This window comes from Garra rufa, chromosome 6 (assembly GCF_049309525.1).
Source record: "Garra rufa chromosome 6, GarRuf1.0, whole genome shotgun sequence".
Classification (NCBI taxonomy): domain Eukaryota; kingdom Metazoa; phylum Chordata; class Actinopteri; order Cypriniformes; family Cyprinidae; genus Garra; species Garra rufa.
In genome coordinates, this window is record NC_133366.1 from 32,722,602 (window position 1) to 32,744,905 (window position 22,304).

At 35.5% G+C, this 22,304-nt stretch overlaps 1 protein-coding gene across 1 annotated transcript; it reads left to right on the top strand.

Annotated features, from left to right (window-relative positions):
* The first annotated feature begins 10,826 nt into the window (after nucleotides 1–10,826).
* On the top strand, nucleotides 10,827–15,116 carry fgg (fibrinogen gamma chain). The gene is made up of 9 exons (XM_073842727.1): nucleotides 10,827–10,942; nucleotides 11,039–11,092; nucleotides 11,204–11,387; nucleotides 12,046–12,130; nucleotides 12,251–12,381; nucleotides 12,476–12,609; nucleotides 13,311–13,495; nucleotides 14,331–14,608; nucleotides 14,690–15,116. The coding sequence occupies exons 1-9, from the start codon at nucleotides 10,883–10,885 to the stop codon at nucleotides 14,869–14,871; spliced, it is 1,293 nt and encodes a 430-aa protein (XP_073698828.1). The 5' UTR covers nucleotides 10,827–10,882; the 3' UTR covers nucleotides 14,872–15,116.
* The last annotated feature ends 7,188 nt before the right edge of the window (nucleotides 15,117–22,304 follow it).

The following is a 22,304-nucleotide window of genomic DNA, read 5'->3' on the forward strand; positions in this document are numbered from 1 at the left end:
ACTGTTTCTGACTGTTTTTGCTTAAACAGTGCTTAATCTGTGCATATTTCTTATCTGATTTAGATGAGAAACCTTTTTATCCACAAAGCAATATATTTTTATTTTAGCCAGAAGCAACAGTTTGATGTTAAAAACATACAAACATGCAGCTTTTAACTTCATAAGATGTTAATTGATAGACTGAAGTTGTGTGGATTACTTGTGGATTGTTATGATGTTTTTATCAGTTGTTTGGACTCTCATTCTGACGGCACCCGTTCACTGCAGAGGAACTATTGGTGAGCAGCCTACTGCTTTACCTAACTTTTTGCCACATCAGTCTACTCTCCATACACCATAATGACAAAGCACAAAACAGATTTGTGACAACTTTGCAAATGTATTAAAAATAAAATACTGAAATAAGTACAGTGTATAAGTATTCATACCCTTAACTCAGTTGTTGAAGCACCTTTACAGCCTCAAGTCTGGTATGATACAAATAGCTTTGCACATCTGCATTTGCCAAATATCTGCCATTCTTCACCTCACCTCAAGCTCTGTCAGCTTGGATGGGGGCTGGCAGAAAATTTTCAAGTTTTGACATCAGGACTTGGTTTTTGCTCTGATATGCATTTTCAGCTGTTAGACCTTTTCTGAGAGGTGTGTGCCTTTTAAAATCATATACTCATTCAAATGAATTTGCCACAGTTTAACTCTAAGTGTAGTAAAACCTACATGCAATATAAGTGCTCCTGAGCAAAATTTAAAGTGTCTCAGAAAAAAAAGGGTATAAATACTTATGCAATGGAATCATTTCAGTTTTTATTTCTAATAAACTTGCAAAGTTGTTACAAACCTGTTTTGTGCTTTGTGATTATGGTGTATGGAATGTAGATTGATGTGGGAAACAAGTCATTTAAAACAGTTTAACATAAGGCTGCAACATAACAAAAACATTACAAAATGACTTTTGCACGGCACTGTATTCCAGCAGATGAAGTCTGCCTATATATGCACTGTTGACTTTGTGGAAGGTTGCTTCCAGCTGAGTTGACAAACTGGGAGAGGTAATTAAAGTATATCTGTAATAAAGTAATCATAGGGTGTAAACTGGTAGAAAATATATGGACAGATGGTAAGATCAGGGAGGGATGCAATAAATATCTCTAAGTATCTATAATAGTTGATTATAGGGCAGTTTTGTTCTTCTTTGTTCAGCTAAGATAAGAACTAGATATGTGTCATCTAACCTACATAGAACTATTTTAAAGGTGCTGTATCTTTAATCTAATTAGTACAGGCCTTTGGCTGTGATAACGCTTTATCTAAGCAGATTTCATTAAGCATAACTAGCAAGTGCAATAGTTAAAACATCAGTAAAAAAATCACCAGAGCACATTGTGATGCAATAAAATAGAAATCCTTTATAAAAAAAATAAATAAATGAATGTTTGTGATCATGTTCAATGCCTTCTATCTACATCACAAGCATTTCTTATTTGTAAAAGGCTTTTGTGTAGCATAAATAATTATTAAATAACTGTTATTACTGTGGCCTTCAAATCCATTTATTTTGCGTTGAATATTTGGCAGCTGTGATCAACAGGCAGTCTAAGGTCTGAAGGGCAGATGTGAAACTGTGGTCATTGGAGAACCACACTTGAAGTGACGGCCGCTGAACTTAAACTGGCCTCGCTGTGACCTTCCCACTTATAAATTCACTATGACCATATTTACAGGATGCCAGATAACCGTACTCTTGAGAAATGCACTATACTGAACTTTCATGTTATTGTGCGTTCATTGATTATTCTCTTATTGCTAGTTCCTTCCAGTCCTGTTTACAAAGTTTTGAAGAGAACATTAAAGAAAAAAAAAGGATCGGCAGAGTGCCTTAATGTTAAAGACAGAAGAGCTGAGGATTTCAGTAAATCAAATGGACAGGAGACATAAACCTGAGTAACTGCTCAGCATGACTATCATAAACAATCCTAATAGGAAGCATTAGAAGCAGTCTGAATTAATTAATACAATTAAAACTTGATTTAGTTAGTAGAGTTTTTAACTCAAGTCAAGATGGTTCAGCAAACATCAAAATAACAATACATGACCAATTGTGATTTTGGATTTAGACCAACACTTTGAGGGATCCAAGTTTCTTTACTTTTTTTTCAGTATTTGATGTCATTTCGAGACAAAGACAATCTGCAAATTGTTAATTGTTAAATTAAATTAAATTAAAATTGTTAAATGTTAATTTTCATTTTGTACTGACCTGAATAAGATATTTCACATAAAAGATGTTGTCCACAAGAGAAAATAATAGTTGAATTTATAAAAATGACCCTGCTGTTTACATACACTCAATTCTTAGTACTGTGTTGCTACCTGAATGATCCACAGCTGTGTTTTTTTTTAGTGATAGTTGTTCATGAGTACCTTGTTTGTCCTGAACAGTTAAACTGCCAGATTTTCTTCAGAAAAATCCTTCAGGTCCCAGAAATTCTTTGGCTTTTCAACATTTTTGTGTATTTGAACCCTTTCCAACAATGAATGTATGATTTTAAGCTTCATCTTTTCACACTAAGGACAACTGAGGGACTCATATGCAACCATTACAGAAGGTTCAAATGCTCACTGGTGCTACAGAAGAAGAGCCAGGGGATAAAAAACTTTTTGAATTTGAAGAACAGGGTAAATTTAACTTATTTTGTCTTCTGGGAAACATGTTCGTGTCTTCTGTAGTTTCTGAAGGGCAGTACTAAATGAAAAATATATATATATATATTTAGGCAAAATAAAAAAAATTACACATTGTCATCCTGTTCAAAAGTTTTCACGCCTGGCTATTAATGCATTGTTTTTCCTTCTGGAGCATCATTGAGTGTTTGTCCTCAGTGTGTAAAAATTGATCTCAAAATCATACAGTCATTGTTGGTAAGGGTTCAAATACACAAAAATGCTGAAAAACCAAATAAAAAGAATTTTTCTGAAGAACAGCAGGCAGTTTAACTGTTCAGGACAAACAAGAGATTCATAAACAACTAAACAAAAACAAAAACACACAGCTGTAGATCATTCAGGTAACAACACAGAATTGTATTGAAAATTTTTAACTACTGAAACTATTATTTTCTCTTATGGATTATATTATACTATATTATTTTATGTGAAATTTCTAACAATAAGTTTTTCTTAGGTTTACTTTATAAAATTAGTTTACAGTAAAATGACACATGTAACAAGGTCTGAAAGGGGAGATTGTAAATTTAAATAAAATATGCTAAAAGGCCTTTACTTGCTAAAAAGAATAAAATGTGCAAACTATATTTTAGATGACAGATGTAGTAGACTGGGTACAACAGGAATTTCAAAATTTACGGGTAAAATATGATAAAGTAGGATTTAGGATTTATCAGATGGATGGCAAAGAGATTTCAAAACACTTCTGTAGCCGTGTTCAGCTAATCCATGTAAGAGGCCCTATGAAAATACTTCATTTGTATAGGAATATTATATGGTTGTTTGGATCTTAATGGGACATTGCTGAGCTACTGATGTTAAGCTCTACACCACAAGGTCTCATAATCCTCACAATACAATATTTGTATACAAGCCAATAAAAACCACAAGCATATTAATAGGGAAGGTCTGGCAGTTTTACAAACTTCACTGTGGTATGTATACAAGTGGTGGAATCTTAGTTCAGTATAACCTCAATACGACCTAAGACTTTCTGTCCGTTGCAGCACAGTTTAGACGGCAATGACCTCCCATGATCGCTACAATGGTGGTGACATTTCTTATCTTTTGTTTGGGAGACTGAAGAGTTGGCAGGCTGCATCTTGGGACTTGTGAAATGGAAGCAGCTCTCCATCTGGTTTTTAGAGCGGTTCAGGCAGAGTTCATAGTTGTTTAAGTTCACAGACGCTAAAGTTGACTCTCAGGTCAGCCATGCCTTATATCTTTCGTCTACAGCGTTCAATATGGTTTCACACCATAAAATTAGGTCACAGCCTGGTCACTTTAATGATGTTATTGGCAGAGTCAGAGCTTCGTGATAAACCTAAGAAGAAAATAAACAGAATAAAGAAAACCTTGTTGTGGACCTTTGCACAAATATAAATGTAAAGAACGCCACTGGGTCTAGACCCACTGGCCCAGTAAACTCATCTGCTATTAGCTACAAAGCTGTAAATCCATTGTGAAGGAAGCTTTAATTCCACCAGGAACTACTTGGGTCAGCTCTGTGGATCAGCTTTTTATCTTTTTTCTTTGTATTTTAAGCTTTTTATTCACAGACACTGAATCCAACTGTTCTATTTATACATACATTTTTAAACAAATGTTATAATGAAGAGCTTTCAGACTAAGATCAGTCTTCTTTCAGATAAAGAGGAAAAACAGAGCTGGCCTTTGCTTGACTCGCTGAATCTTGTTTATCTCTAGTTGTTTATAAAAGTTCAATCCTTTTCAACAGCTGCTGGATATTTGTCATCAAACCCTTCATGCAGCGATATTTTTGTAATTAAAATGCATTCAGTGCACAGCTCAAAAACATTAATTTGGACTACAAAACCAGTCAAAAAAATTGTGAATCTGGGGCTGCAAAAAAAATTAAATATTAAGAAAATTGCTTTTAATTGTGTCCAAATTAAGTTTTTAGCAATGGATTTTACTAATCAAAAACAAAGTCTTGATATACTTACAGTAGGAAATTTACAAAATATATTCATGGCACATGATCTTTATTTAATATCCTAATGATTTTTGGCATAAAAGAAAAATAACTTTGACCCATACAATGCATTTTTTGGCTATTACTACAGATATACCCATGCCAGTTAAAGGATTAGTTCACTTCCAGAACAAAAATGTACAGATAATTTACTCACCCCTTTGCCATCCAAGATGTTCATGTCTCTCTTTCTTCAGTCATAAAGAAATTATGTTTTTTGAGGAAAACATTTCAGGAATGTTCTCCATATAGTGGACTTCAATGGTGCCCACGAGTTTGAACTTCCAAAATGCAGATTTGAAGGGCTCTAAATGATTCCAGCCGAGGAATAGGGGTCTTATCTAGCGAAACTATCGTTCATTTTAAAAAAAAATGTACAATTTATACACTTTTTAACCACAAATGCTCATCTTGTCTAGCTCTGAGATGCGCATGCGTACTCTGTGCACTCCAGTTCAAGACAGTTAGGGTATGTTGAAAAACTCCCATCTCATTTTCTCCTCCAACTTCAAAATCTTCCTATATTGCTGTTTTACCTTTTTTTTTTGTGTAAAAAACCGTTTGACCTTCTTTGCGTGTTCACTTTGTAAACATTGGGTTGGTAGTTCTGCAGCGATCTGCAGAGTTCTGTAGGATGATTTTGAAGATGGAGGAGAAAATGAGATCTTAAGAAAACTGTCTTAAACCGAAATACACAGAGTTAGACAAGACGAGCATTTGAGGTTAAGAAGTTTTTTTTTTTGTTTTTTTTTTTGAAAATCATTTCACAAGACCCTTCTTCCTAGTCTGGGATCATTTAGAGCCCTTTGAAGCTGCATTAAAACTGAATTTTGAAAGAGAAAGGGGGTACGTAAATTATCTGTACATTTTTGTTCTGGACGTGAACTAATCCCTTAACCTCCTAAGGCCTGAGCTTTGTTTTGGCTTGCATTTTAGATTTCTTCTAGCTATTTGGGGTTAGGAGGAACCAATAAATATAATAACCAGATATTATCTTTGAACATGATGCTCTTTTTGAAAAAAAATGATGTCCACATTATGTGGACACTCGGCCTGTATCCACTGAAAAAAATCAAGACACCATTGTGTAACAAAGTGCTAATCTCTTTTATTTACAGCCTGAGAAATGTGCCTGAATATTTTTTTTGTTACTGTTGCATATATAACTGTTGCATATATAACTCAAATTCTTCAAATTCTTCCCAAACTACGTTTTCACTGTTAATTTTCTTGCTAACATTTTTAAATTTTCAACAAATAAAAATCTGTGTAAATTTATTTAGCACAACATGCAATGTCAATTTATACTGTTGATGTTTATTTATAAATTGATGTTTTCAAAAAAAATCTTCCCAAAATAGGCTTTTACAGTTACTTTTTTTGTTACATTTTATCAAACAAAAATCAATGTAAAGTTATTTATCATGCATGCAAAGGGAGATTATACTGTTGTAATCTATAGTAAATTGATTTTTTTCTATTAAATTCTTCCCAAACTACGTATGTTACTAACATTTTTACATTTTCAATAAATTAAAATCAATGCAGTTATTTTTCATTCATGCAATATCAATTTACACTGTTGTAAACAAATGAAAATTCATGTTTTTTAACAAATACTTCCCAAACTACATTTTTTGTTAACTGTTTTACATTTTAAAGTAATACAAATTATTGTAAAGTAATTTATCATTTTCAACAAATAATTTTTATTTTACATTTTCAACAAATAAAAATCAATGTTATTTATCACACATGCAATGTCAATTTACACTGTTGTAAACTACTGTAAATTGATGTTTTCTAAAAAATTCTTTTCAAACTACGTTTTTACAGTTATATTTTTTGTTAACATTTTTACATTTTCAACAAAGTTTAGTCCCATTGTCCACACATGTGTACATCAAGTTTAGTGGCATAGTAAATCTTTACAAAAAACTGTCAAATTAGCATTCCATATTAATCATACAACACTATTATGCGTAACTTAACAAGAATCAACAATTCAATTTTATTAGATTGTTTGCTATGTGGACGTTTTGGTCTGGTGTGGCTGCCTGACTTTTCAGATGTGTTTGCCGCCATCTTGAAATTTCTATGTAAAGTTTTTTTTCTCTTCTGACACCACCAGATGGCAGTGTAAGTCCCCCCATACGTGTCCATAACACCACCAATTCAGCAGTGAATACAATTGTGGACGTAAGAGCTAAAATGTGCTGTCCACGCATGGCCACTAAGCCCTAGGAGGTTAAGACTGGTTTTATGGTCCAGGGTCAGAAATAGGATTTCTCAGGAAGTAAATGTGGAGCTTTCAGATTAATTTGGTTTGACCTTGGTCTTCATTCGGTCACGCCATGCTTTGGTCTTGGTCTTGCCTTGGTCTCAACGCCTCAAAGTTTTGGTCTTGCCTTGATCATAACACACTCTGGTTTTGGTCTTGACTACAACACTACTTTCCAAAGATGTAATGTTTTTTATACTGTATAAGGGCGTTTCTTCAACTAGGTGCACTTTTAGCCTTGCGAATTTGAAGAAAAAAAATTTGTTCAAAAGTCACATAACAGTCTCATAAGTTTAAATAATTTGTCTAGTTTTAAGGTCTGTAAGAGGACAAACTTAGATTACAAGAGAAATAGTTAATATTTTACTTTTTATTTTTGACCTGCAATGAACAAATGTGCATCTCAATATACAGCTGTTATTTAAAAAATAGAATAACTTTGGTTTTTATATTAAGTAGAGCATGGTTCATAAATTGTGGATAATTTTTTAATGTGTGATAAGAACCTTTTAAATATTTTAAAAAAATGTGTGTGTGGTGGAAATGACATGGTGGTGGTGGAAATGACAGCGTATTGTGGAAATGACAAGAAATTAAGGTAAATATAGAAAAGATTGATCCCTATGCTGGAACATGACTGTTTCTGGATTGAAACATTTGCAGATCATGCAAATCTATTTTCACAATCCATAAAAATTGTACTTTGTAACCATAAATGTCATTTCCACCACAGAGGGCAGTGTGGTGGAAATGACTGTGGTGGAAATGACATTTCTGTAGTTTTTTGTGAAAAAATGGAAGATAGCTTCACTGACTGGCTTTGAATTATTACTTAGCATTTTGTGTATGTAAAATACTCTTATTTAACTTAAAATTTTTAGCTTTTTAATAACACCCTTGATGGTACAGTATGTGGTGGAAATGATGTAGAATAAATATATTCACTGATCAAGCAATATTTACTTTGATTTTTCTTCATTTGTTGTTGATGAAAATTTAAATTCCCTCCATGTCCAACATGTGCTCTGATGTCCCTGAACATTTCCATTGAAACCACCTAAAAAATCTTTCACACAAACTTTTTAAAGATACATTACAGTGCTGTGGTGGAAATGACACCAATACTGTGCGACAGCTATATTTTGTATAAAAAGAAATATTGATAGAGGTCTCACATTAAACACTATAATGTATTTTAATTATTTTACTAGTGCTTAATTCAGGTACATTAATAGTTACCAGATAAGTCATATTTTTAAACTCTATTATCATTGTTGAAGTTTAAAAGTCTGGGTGTGCGACAAGGAGAAAACACTGATTTTGACACCTATAAGAAGGTTGAAAATAATGAAAAAATCATAATAGAAAGGTAGTAAATTTTTTTTAGGTTGGTTTTATTGTTAGCTTGACAAATAAAGAGGAATTTGTCCAAAATTGTATGTATTTTTAAAAATATGACCAAAGTACATAAAAGTGCCCATAGTCTAAGAATCACCCATAAACTGTATTTTCTATCCCCTTATCCTTATCCTACATCTAAATCTACCCCTCTCACAAAACGTTTTGCATTTTTGGAAAACATTTAGTATGTTTTTTAAGCCATTTGATTTACGAGGACACAGGATGTATCCCCATAACGTTTACATTGCAGTACCCATGTCATTATACACATTTGTTTCCTTTTAACCATATATACCAGAACACACACATATGTGACTCATAAAGCAAACAAAGAAAACACAAACACCTTAAGACCTCCAGGGGCCAGTAGCTTAAACATAATCACCACATTAAGACCGTGTCTTAAGAGCTAGTTTGACTAACTAGCAGTTAAGCAGTTAAGTGGTTACTTTTCAGATTCAAATGAGATCCCTATGTTTTTATGTAACATATATGATTTCTCAAAGACAATATTTTGATGTTTGCATACTTTCTCATTTATATTACTCAACCGTAACAAGCTTAAAAATTTAAAATGGTTATAAAATGGGACCCCAATTTAGCTTAGTTAAACTAATTTGACTAATTTAGTTGATCATAACGGCTGCAGATGTGTGTAATACTTCTTTGATGACGAAGATCTGGACCTACTTTTGATGTACAACATCCTCTAGTGGTCAAGTTGGAAAATCATGTTCAAACTCTATATCACCTTTGGTAAGGATGTATGTGGCCCTGAAAACATAGACAAGTATTGAGCAACAATATTCATATTCAAAGTGATTACATGCTTAATAGTAATCAAATACTTAAAATGATAATAACATAAACACATCCTAGAAACTGTTAAAATCTCTGTGAAAAACACTTACGATACTGCTTAAGTAGTTAATATTTAAAGGAATTTTTGTTTGTTAAGTATTATGCAAATGTGACCCTGGACCACAAAACCAGTCATAAGGTTAAATTTTACAAAACTGAGATATATACATCATATGAAAGCTCAATAAATAAGCTTTCTATTGATATATGGTTTGTTAGGATAGGACAACATTTGGCCGAGATACATCTATTTGAAAATCTGAAATCTAAGGGTGCAAAAAATTAAAATACTGAGAAAATCACCTTTAAATTTCTCCAAATTAAGTTCTTATCAATCCATATTACTAATAAAAAATTACATTTTGATAGGTTTATAGTAGGAATTTTACAAAAAATCTTCATGGAACATGATCTTTACTTAATTTCCTAATGATTTTTGACATAAAAGAAAAATCAATAATTTTGACCCATACAATGTATTTTTGGCTATTGCTACAAATATACCCCAGCGACTTAAGACTGGTTTTGTGGTCCAGGGTCACAAATATGGAACACCAATTTATATCAAAGTGATCTTTAGTTATTACCAGTAAAATGAAGAAAGCCATTATTTTTCTTCTATTCTACTCAGTGACTCATGTTCACTGGACCAGGTTTTTTATATATATATATATATACTAAAGCATTTCTTAACTTTGGTCATTACCAGTAAAATGAAGAAAGACATCATTCTTTTCCTCAGTGACTCAGGTAGTAAAGTATGTCAGCAAAAATGTTTGTTTGTCCATGTGTGTACATGTCGTTTAGAGATTTGTGGAACATTTGATCTCCCAATGCTGGACGAGAAAAAAGTTACAAATCATTAACTTAAAATAGAGTGGATACTGACCCATAGGCTCTGTAGCAACTGAACCATGCTGTGTCATGGTAATGGATCTGTTTTTCTTTTTGGTTTGTTTGTTTGTTTATATTGGTTGTATTGGTTGTATATTATGCTTTTGTATTTAAAAAATATATTTTCAACAAAGCAGTGATTCAGCTTGATTGCAAAATGTATTCTGGAGGTATTACATTGTCAATTATTTATGATCAAGAAGTGATTCAGCTTGATTACAAAATGTATTCCAGAACTATTCAATTATTGTAAATTATTGGTTAGTCTCAAACTAATTTTGGTGTAAACATTTGAGTTAAAGAAACATTAAATATTATGTTAACTTGATATAACTTAATAACCAAAGCTAAATGAGCTTGACAATGTTTCATTGTCCTTTCTTCATTAAACTATAGTTATGTCATATGTCTCTGTCATCAATAATGATTATTTATTGGCTTTGCAATGTCAAAAGTAAGTAAATACATTAACATGATACAATTGTCTCTGCCCAGTTATGTACATTAGCATGTACTCAGCATTAAGATGGACACGTTGATCAATCTCTGCAAAATTTACGGTTAGTTCTGAGTCACACAGTGAGTCAGAGAGGGGTGGAGGTAACTCTTATTTGTATAGTGGACCGTTATCTCCATCTCTGAGCAGGACCTTGGTCGGATAAATATCCTGCAGCAGTCAACAGCCACTCACAATCTCAAGGGACCAGACAGATTGTAGGTCCAACATGGCCTCGTTCATGCATGTGGCTGTTTCTGTCCTGCTGCTGTCCACATTAACGTCAGCGGTGAGCAACATAAAAATGTTATTTAATTGTAATATCCCAAATTATTATTCTCTTTTACAATTATTAATTGTCTTTTCTGTCTTTTATCACCTAAAGCAAAGAGGGGATTATTCACCACCACAAGATGCATGTAATCCAAATGATGGGTTTGTAAGTACAGATTGTCTTCTCTGGATTGTTTCATGTAATACAGTCGCATTTAAGAAGCGTCATGGTAACAGTCACTGTTTTAACAGCAACTGTCCATTCTCTGTCCCTCAGGGAACATACTGCCCCACTACATGCGGAGTCGCTGATTACCTGCAGAGGTACAAGCCTGCTATGGACAGAGACCTTGAACAAATGGAAGAAAGTTTGGAGGATATCGCCAACCTTACCAGAGGAGCGCAGGACAAAGTGGTCTACTTGAGAGACTCAGACACACAAGCACAAAAACAAGCACCAGGTAGCACAATTTATCATTAATTATAAATTGAAGAAAATTCTTAAATGCAAGTGGTCTCAGAAGATCTCTCAGGTGCTTTTTAGATGCTGTTTTTGAAATAATGCAGGTTTCTGTTTTTTTTTTTTTTTTTTTTTTTTTTAAATATAAGGGCATATTATAGTATAACCTACATATTTTTTCTTATGCCTTGAATACATGTGGGTGTAATTTCAAAGTGTTCTTTTTAAATTTTATACATTATTAATTATTAATTCATAAATAAGATTATTAAAGTCGCACCACATGACATTTCATAACCTAAATGAGCTTAGATTTTAAGAGACTTATTGACCTTGATACACAGCCATGAGGGTATGTGGTTGTCCTCTCAATTATATATTTTCCTGTTTTATGATGTTTTTTCTGCAAGTTGGTCACTCCACAGGAGAAAACCTTTTCAAAAATAATAAAAAGTGAAAGAAATAATAAAGACCATTATTTTCAATATTTTTATTCCTTCATCATGATATCAAGACTCCCAATGCACAACAATGTAAAAACAAAGTAAAACATGCTTATCATTGAATAGGCATATTCATGCCTTTGTATGTATGAACTGCATTTTTAAAGTAAATGTAAAACAGGTTTCTGATTTTCATAACCACCGTCTTTTCGTCAGATTCATACATCAAAAAATCTACAAGCATGCTTGATGATATACTGCGATTTGAGAAGAGCATTCTCGCTCAGGAAGATCAAATATTGTGAGCATGTTTCTTCTTTTTTTATACTACTTATCTTAAAAATATTTAGTTTATTACATTTCATAATGTAAATCTATATTAGTTTAAAATGTATTTGTTTTTGTATTTACCCCTCCTCAGTCAGCTGCAGTCACTCATACAGGCTAACGAGAAAAGAATAACCGATTTAAAGCAGATGTCTCTCCAGCTGGACCAGATGTGCAAAGAGCCCTGCAAAGACACTGTGGAGATTCAGTCAGTCACAGGCAAAGGTAAAACCAGCAAATTTAAACATCTTAATGACAGCTGCACTCAATTTACTGTATGTAAGATTAAAGGGCTGAAGTATGTGTATATTTTCCCCAGACTGTCAGGACATTGCAAACAAAGGTGGTAAGGTCAGTGGCCTCTACTATGTGAAACCAGCCAGGGCTCCTGAGGCGTTCCTGGTGTACTGTGAGATAGACAGCTTTGGACGTGGATGGACTGTACTTCAGAGGGTACGTGGCACAGCAGAACATTTAAAGTGACACAATTTCCTTTAAGAAAGTGCATTTAAGAAAAAAATAGCCTCTTGTGCTGGTTGATGTTAGTTCAATTTGAGTGGGACCAGTAGTGTTGGTGCCGTGACCCGCATGAGAGTCAGGGAGGGCGAGTGTAACATAGTCCAGCTAGTAAAACTTCACTGCCCTGGCCTCAAGAGGCCACTAAAGACTGACTGTGATCTTTAACATCCTTGTTAGCATGCCACTGAAACCACCTAATAAAGGAGACGTTCCCTTCCAGAACAAAAATTTACAGATAATTTACTCACCCCTTGTCATCCAAGATGTTCATGTATTTCGTTCTTCAGTCTAAGAAAGAAATTATGTTTTATGAGGAAAACATTTCAGGATTGCTCTCCATATAGTTATTTTCTAAACATTGACAATTGACAATTGATATACTTTTTAACCTTCAAAATCCTGCTACGTCGCTGCAGAAGTATCGACCCGCAGGCACCATAGAAGTCCACTATATGGAGAAAAACCCTGACATGTTTTCCTCAAAAAACTTTCTTTAGGACTGAAGAAAGAAAGACATCTCAGATGACAATCAAGTGAATAAATTATATGTATATACATTTTTGCACTGGAAGCGAACTTATCCCTTAAAAAAGGCATGCAGCTTTATTGATCCAAATCCATTGTTTGTTTTTCAGAGACGTGATGGCAGTGTTGACTTCAACAAAAACTGGATTCAGTATAAGGAAGGTTTTGGATATCTCTCACCAAATGACAACACAGAGTTCTGGCTGGGAAATGAGAAGATACATCTGCTGTCTGTTCAGTCCAGCGTGCCTTATATCTTGAGGATAGAGATGGTCGATTGGGATGGCAACAAAAAGTAATGAACGATGAAAAACAGATTTTCTTACTCTTACAGACATTCCTGCCTAATATTGTACAGTTTTAGGTTTGATTTTTACAAGTGGAGCTCACAAATCACCTTATCTTTACGTTCACACACGCGGAGTGCCCAATCCTGTTCCTGGAGATCAACCGTCCTGCAAAGTTAAGCATGTTAAGTTAAGCTGGTTTGAGCTGGTTTAAACGGGTCCTTAGTTGGTCATGAGCTAGTTTAAGATGGTCCTGAGCTGGTTTAAACTGGTCATGTGCTGGTCCTAAGTAACTAGCTCCTGCTCAGGACCAGTTTAAACCAGCTGCCATGCTTCAAAACATACCTAACCAGCATATGCTGTTTTTTTTCAACAGGGTTATGATCTTCAGGAACACTTGAAAATTACAGAGAGGTTTGTTGGAGCATGGTTGACACTGAACTTCACAAAAAGATTTTCAGATTTTCAGAAAAAGGATTGGGCACCCCTGTGGTAGACACTTTTTTCCAAATTGACTTGCATTCAAGGTATTCATTTCATGAGTTCATGAGTTCATGTGTTCTCTGGGAACTTGACATTGTTATTACCATGCTCTATGGCTTGAGTTACAGGAATGATTTTGGTGTCAAACCTGAGCAAGAATTATCCATGAATTCCCAATGCAGACGTTTTCCTTATCTGCAGTCACCAAACAGGACTTTGCTCTGCTACCAAAATTGATTCTTGCCAAGTTACATTGCATAACCTTTTCAGTCAGATCAAACATGCTGCTGAACATTAGGGTGCACAACAATCAATAGGAGTGTTTGTCTTAAATTTGGCTTGTTAAACTTGTTTTCTTAGGTATGCCGACTACGCCACTTTCAAACTTGGACCAGAAGTTGATTCATACCGCTTAACGTATGCTTATTACTTTGGTGGAGATGCTGGTGATGCCTTTGATGGTATTGACTTTGGTGATGATCCCAGTGACAAGTTCTACACATCTCACAATGGCATGCAGTTCAGTTCACCTGACAAAGACAACGACAAGTTCCATGAAAACTGCGCCTTGCAGGAAGGGTCTGGCTGGTGGATGAACCGCTGCCATGCTGCTCATCTCAATGGAAAATACTACCAGGGTAACTCCTTCTTCACAAATACAACAAAAGTCAATTCTATACATGCAGGAATCTTTTTGCTGAAGTGTTCTCTCTTCACAGGTGGCAAGTACACAGAGAAGGACTCACAGAATGGATATGACAATGGCATTATCTGGGCCACATGGCACAGTCGCTGGTATTCTCTGAAGGAGACCACCATGAAGATCATTCCCATAAACAGAATTGGTGTTGACGGCCAGCACAGTGGTGCCAAGCAGTTTGGAGGCCTGGGAGACATTTAAACACTCAACCAAGCTCCCCCATTGTTCTGATCTTTCATTTTGTTTTTTGAAGCTGAAAGTACATTTGAATGACATTTCCAAGTGAGTGTAAACATCTGTCTACATATTAATTCTGTAAAAGCTTCATACACAAGTGATATTGGTAATTTTTTTCAAATTTGATCAAACTTTTGAGCATTTGAGCAACTGGTCTAACGTTGCACTGTCAATGAATTAATAAAATTCTCTGTCTTTTGTAAATTAAAGGCATTGTGTAGTCCTATTTACTTAAATATTGTAAGAACTGGCAAAGCAGGTCAGGTAAAAATTAAAATGAGTGTATTATATTACAAAAGTACACAAATATATACATCTTTCGCTGTTTACCTGCTCTTTCGCTGTTTCCCTGCTTCCTGTTTGCCTTGCTGCAGAGTGGTCTGTGTTTGTAGCTCCCTGCAGCTTTGTTTTTGGTTTTTTGTTTTGTTTATCTTATTGTTAATTCTGCCGTTTTAAATTGATAGATATAGCTTAACTTAATTTCTGATCTTATCCATCAAACTAATCTGACTAATTTGATCGTTCGCCTTATTCTATAATCGTGAGTGCAGCGCGTTAGCATTCCATTAGCCATTTAATTTGCCACTCGCAGTCCATTCACGCTTTTAACTCTTGTTTACTATTTTTAGCATTGTGTTAGCCGGTTAGCTTGCCATCTGCGTTCCATTCACGTTTTTTCTCTCGTGTTTAATATCGTTAATACTCCTTTAGCCGGTTCCGTTCCGTTTTTTCTCCCCCTGATCTGTTCTTCAGGAATTCATCAAACAACAGTGGTAAGTTGGAATCATTCTACAATCACGGTGAGTAATGGCTTCTTCTCCTACAATTGTTGTCTGCACTGCTTGCCACATGTATAGCTTATCTATCTCTGTCAGCAGTGAGCCTTATACATGTGATAAATGCAGGAATATAGTCAGGCTGACAGAGAAGATTTCAGAACTAGAGTCACGCATCCAAACTTTAATAGAGGATAGTAAGAATGTGAGGGCCTTAGATACAGTTTTGGATGCGACTAGCTCAGAAAGCCCTGTGCATTGTTCGGTTTCGGTAACAACGCCCGTGCAGCAGGGTTTTAATAAAACAATTGGACAAGCTTTTGGGGCAGACCCGACCTGTTGAAAAGAGATGGTCTTCATCCCTCCGGATGTGGAACATCTCTCCTATCTAGAAATATGGCACATAGTCTTAGAGTTTGCACTTGACTAACTGGGGCCCAGGTCAGGAAGCAGACAGACTGGCTAAACCGACCGTCTGCTAGCTGTCTCACGTCACAGAAATCAGTTAATTCTCAGCACATAGAGACCCTTTCACCTAGATATCACACTATAGAGACTGTGTCTGTTCCCCGAGCTAGAAAATACAAAAAACGCCTTAATCAAATCAAGACTAACAATTTATTTGATGTTCAACAAATAAAAAATATATATAATGCAGAGAAAAATTTGATAAAGCTTGGCTTATTGAATATCAGGTCCCTTTCTACAAAAGCACTTTTTGTAAATGATATGATCACTGATCATAACCTAGATGTGCTCTGTTTGACAGAAACCTGGCTAAAACCAGACGATTACATTATTTTAAACGAGTCAACCCCCCAAGATTACTGTTATAAACATGAACCGCGTCTAATAGGTAAAGGGGAGGTGTTTCTACTATTTATAGCAATATTCTCAATGTCTCTCAGAGAAAGGGCTTCAAATATAACTCGTTTGAAGTAATGGTGCTTCATAAAGCATTATCCAGATAAACAAGTGCTAATGATAAATCCCCTGTGACGTTTGTACTAGCTACTGTATACAGGCCACCAGGGCACCATACAGACTTTATTAAAGAATTTGCTGATTTTCTATCCGAGTTAGTGTTGGCCACAGATAAAGTCTTAATAGTGGGTGATTTTAACATCCATGTTGATAATGAAAAAGATGCATTAGGAACAGCATTTATAGATATTTTGAACTCTATTGGGGTGTCAACATGTGTCAGGTCCTACTCATTGCCGAAATCATACTCTAGATTTAATACTGTCACATGGAATTGATGTTAATGGTGTTGAAATTCTGCAGCAAAGCGATGATATCTCAGATCATTATCTAGTCTCTTGTATACTCCAGATAGCTAAAACTGTTAATTCAACTCCTTGCTACAAGTACGGTAGAACCATCACTTCTACTACAAAAGAGTGCTTTGTAAGTAATCTTCCTGACTTATCTGAATTCCTCAGCATATCCAATACCTCAGAAAAACTTGATGATGTAATAAAAACTATGGACTCTCTCTTTTCTAGCACTTTAGATACAGTTGCTCCAGTGCGCTTAAAAAAGATTAAGAAAAACAGTGTAACATCAAGGTATAACGATCACACTCGCGCCCTAAAGAGAAAAGCACGAAAAATGGAACGCAGCTGGAGGAAAACAAAACTAGATATTTTTTGTACTGCTTGGCGTGAATGTATAACTTATCTTATAGAAAAGCATTAAAAACTGCCAGATCGGATTACTTTTCGTCTCTCTTAGAAGAAAACAAACATAACCCTAGGTATTTGTTCAATACTGTGGTTAAATTAACAAAAAATATAGCAGCAACAGGTGCAGACATTTCCCAACAGCACAGCAGTAATGACTTTATGAACTACTTCCAAGATAGACACTACCTCCAAGACAGACACTATTAGAGATAAAATTGTAACCATACAGCCGCCCACTACAGTATCGCATCAGATAATGCGCTGTAGATCTCCTGAGGAACAATTCCACTCATTCTCTATTATAGGAGAGGAAGAATTGTATAAACTTGTTAAATCATCTAAACCTACAACATGCATGTTAGACCCTATTCCGTCTAATCTACTAAAGGAGGTACTTTCAGAAGTCATAGATCCTCTTCTGAATATTATTAATTTGTCACAATCGTTAGGATATGTCCCCAAAACCTTCAAACTGGCTGTTATTAAGCCACTCATTAAAAAACCACAACTTGACCCCAATGAATTAATTAATTACAGACCAATTTCGAATCTCCCTTTTCTGTCAAAGATACTATAAAAGGTAGTATCCTCACAATTATGCTCCTTCTAAGAGAAAAATGGTATCTGTGAGGATTTCCAGTCAGGTTTTAGACCATATCATAGTACTGAGACTGCTCTTATTAGAGTTACAAATGACCTGCTCTTGTCAACCGATCGTGGTTGCATCTCTCTATTAGTGCTACTGGATCTTAGTGCTGCGTTTGATACTATTGACCACAACATTCTTTTAAACAGACTTGAAAATTATGTAGGCATTAATGGTAGTGCACTGGCATGGTTCAAATCGTACTTATCAGACCGTCATCAGTTTGTGGCAATAAATGAAGAGGTATCATTTAAATCGCAAGTGCAGTATGGAGTACCTCAAGGCTCAGTACTAGGGCCATTACTTTTTACGCTTTACATGTTACCCTTGGGAGATATCATCAGGAAACATGGTGTTAGCTTTCATTGTTACGCTGATGATACTCAGCTCTATATTTCTTCGCAGCCCGGCAAAACATAACAATTCGAAAAACTAACAGAATGCATAGCTGATAACTAGATCGTGAATAACTTCTTACTGTTAAATTCTGAAAAAACAGAGGTGTTAATTATTGGACCTAAAACCTCCACAAGTCATAACCTAAAACACAGTCTAATACTAGATGGCTGCTCTGTAAATTCGTCTTCATCAGTCAGGAACCTAGGCGTCCTATTCGATAGCAATCTCTCCTTTGAAAGCCACATTTCTAGCATTTGCAAAACCGCATTTTTCCATCTTAAAAATATATCGAAATTACGACCTATGCTATCAATGTCAAATGTTGAAACATTCATTCATGCGTTCATGACCTCAAGGGTAGATTATTGTAATGCTTTATTGGGTGGTTGTTCTGCACGCTTAATAAACAAACTCCAGCTGGTCCAAAATGCAGCAGCTAGAGTTCTTACTACAACTAGAAAGTATGACCATATTAGCCCGGTTCTGTCAGCACTGCATTGGCTCCCTATAAAACATCGTATAGATATTAAAATCTTGCTAATTACTTATAAAGCTCAATGGTTTAGCTCCTCAGTACTTGAGCGAGCTCCTATCGCATTATAGTCCCTCACATCTGCTGCTTTCTCAAAATTCTGGCAATTTGATAATACCTAGAATATCAAAATCAACTGCGGGTGGCAGATCATTTTCTTATCTAGCGCCTAAACTCTGGAACAATCTACCTAACACCGTTTGGGAGGCCGACACAATCTGTCAGTTTAAATCTAGATTAAAGACACATCTCTTTAACCTGGCTTACACATAAAAACAATAACACATTACTATAATTCAAATCCGTTAAAGGATTGTTAGGCTGCATTAATTAGGTCAACCGGAACCGAAAACACCTCCCATAACATCTGATGCACTCGTTGCATCGTAAAAAGAATGGCATCTACGCTAATATTAGTGTGTTTCATTCTTATTCCGAGGTCACCGTAGCCACCAGACCCAGCCTGTATCCAGATCAGATGGTCACTGCAGTCCCCCGGATCCAGTCCGTACCCAGCTTAGATCATGGATCACCACCTGGAGATGACTTCAATAGCCGTGGATGTCAACCAGATGAGCTCCAGAGACGGATCATCAATGAAGACCTCGCCAACCTAGACGGCCATCGGTGCTACACCACAGGATCCTGACGAGTTCTCTACAATCAGACATTGTTACAAACTGCTGGTTTCGTCTGGCCAGAGGAGAACTGGTCCCCCGACTGAGCCTGGTTTCTCCCAAGGTTTTTTTCTCCATTTCTGTCACCTGTGGAGTTTTGGTTCCTTGCCGCTGTCGCCTCTGGCTTGCTTAGTTGGGGACACTTTCCAGCGATATCGTATACTATTTGAACTGAACTGGATGATGATATCACTGAATTCATTGATGAACTGCCTTTAACTGAAAATTGATAATTTACAATAATGCGTTACTTACACACTATTGTGCTGTTTAAATACTGTGCAGTTGCTTTGACACAATCTCTATTGTTAAAAGCGCTATATAAATAAAGGTGACTTGACTTCACTTGACTTGACATGGAACCTTTATAACAAAAAAAACTGAGAAACACTTTATTTGAATGCCCTTGTTACACAGGTTATATTTAATTCTAATAGTAATAACAGTAAATTATGCATAACTTCAAGCAGTTAACACTAAACCAAAACTTAACTATAAAAACAAAGAAACATTAAAATAATCTGTCCAAAATTTTCCTGTTACTTAGCAATTCTTTACAACGTGATAGATCAAATTAAGATGTGAAACCTTATATATTAAAATATTATTAAAAGAATACTGTTGAGGATGTTAATTAGAAAAATATATAAACATCCACCCCATTAAAATCTGAGCGTAGGAGTGTGTCGGTATTTGTTATTCAGGTTTTGTGTGTGTGTGTGTGTGTGTGTGTGTGTGTGTGTTAACCTCTGTGTGGGAGTTAGAAGATCAGTAAGTCAATATTGCCCCACTATCGTGATAGAACACCGCCATGGCGGTGAACAGGCTGCACTCCAAGCTCCTTGACGTAAGAAGATTTCATCATCTGTACTGTGGTGCATCAATCAATAAATACTGAGTCAGCTCTTTCGACACAGAGGAAAGTGCCTTCTTGTTGGTATTGTATTTTTTTCCCATGTGTTTCTTTATTCACATACAAAGTAGACAGACAATAAGTGATTGCTTTACATCACTTGCTCACCAGTGGATCCTCTTCAGGGAATGGATGATAAGATAAGAGCCCAAACAGCTCAACATCTGAATCAGAAGAGAAATCAGAAGCACAATCGGTCTCAATTTGACGGCACCCATTGACTGCAGAGGATCCATTTGAGAGCAAGTGATGTAATGCTATATTCTTTAAATCAGTTACCATAATTTGTTTACCATTCCTTTAATAGCAATCAATTTTTGTATCTCATCTGAGAGATGTACCTGTATTTTGTGTTAGAAATATTGCGGTATTGAAAATTTTATCGTCACTGTTTGTTTTTTGCTCATCATATTAGGCGTAATCTGTCAGGCAATTAATTATTAGGGAATATGTAAACCTGGGCCACAAAACCAGTCATAAGTACCACGGGTATATTTGTAGCAATACAACAATACATTGTATTTGTCAAAATTATTGATTTTTCTTTTATGCCAAAAATCATTAGGAAATTAAGTGAAGATCATATTTAATGAAGATATTTAGTAAATTTTCTACAGTGAATATCTCAAAACTTAATTTTTGATTAGTATTATGTATTGCTAAGAACTTCATTTGGACAACTTTAAAGACGATTTTCTCAGTATTTAGATTTTTATGCACCTCCAGATTCCAGATTTTCAAATAGTTGTATCTATTGTCCTATCCTAAAAAAACATACATCAATTGAAAGCTTATTTATTCAGCTTTCAAATGATGTATAAATCTCAGTTTCAAAAAATTGGCCATTATGACTTGTCTTGTGGTCCAGGGTCATATATGAGTGATAATATGTACGCTTTTTTTACACATCTCATTCCAAAGCCATATCTTGCTGCACATTATTTCACTCAACTTTTGAGTTCCAGAATTTAAGATGTGAGAAAAATATTTGTGAGTGAAGATTGATTCCCCTTCCATTCAGGCATCCATTTTCCAAACCACTTGTCCTATTCAGGGTCACAGCATGGCAAGGATGCTGGAGCCAGTCCCAGCCTCCTGGGCTATAGGCAGCGAAACACCCCCTATTCAGGCAATAACACGCCCCTGTTTAAAGTTTTAAGGATCCAGTGATTAATTTCCAGCCCTATAAAGCCTGACATACACTACCAGTAAGAAGTCGTATTCAATGTTTTTCCTTTATTTTTGATTGTTTTCAATATTGTATAATAATACTAAAGTCACTGAAATTATGTAGTCAACAAAAATGTGTTGAATAACTCAGAATTTGTTTTATATTTTCAATTCTTCAAAGTAGCCACCTTTTGCTTTGATGAAGCTTTGCACACTCTTGGCATCATCTCAGTCAACCTCATGAGATAGTCACATGGAATGGTTTTCCAACAATTCCTAGAAGTATTGAGTACTTGTTGGCTGCGTTTGCTTCAATCTCTGGTCCAACTTATCCCAAACCTCGCCTGCATTTAGATGGGGTGATTGTGGAGGCCAGGTCATCTACCATCACTCTCCTTCTTGGTCAAATAGGTTTTACATAACCTTGGGCTGTGTTTGAGGACATTGTCCTATTGGAAAGCAAATGATGGCCCTACTAAGTGCAAACCAGATGGGATGGCATTTCACTGGAAAATACCGAGGTACCCATGATGGTTAAATGTGCCCTCAGTGTCACCGGCAAAGAATCCCTCCCCACACCTTCAAACCTCGTGTCA

Coding starts and splice junctions, on each gene's coding strand:
- fgg (XM_073842727.1), top strand. CDS start 10,883: ATGGCCTCGTTCATGCATGTGGCTGTTTCTGTCCTGCTGCTGTCCACA. Junction 11,388..12,045: donor AGCACAAAAACAAGCACCAG/GTAGCACAATTT, acceptor TCTTTTCGTCAG/ATTCATACATCAAAAAATCT. Junction 13,496..14,330: donor GATTGGGATGGCAACAAAAA/GTAATGAACGAT, acceptor TTGTTTTCTTAG/GTATGCCGACTACGCCACTT.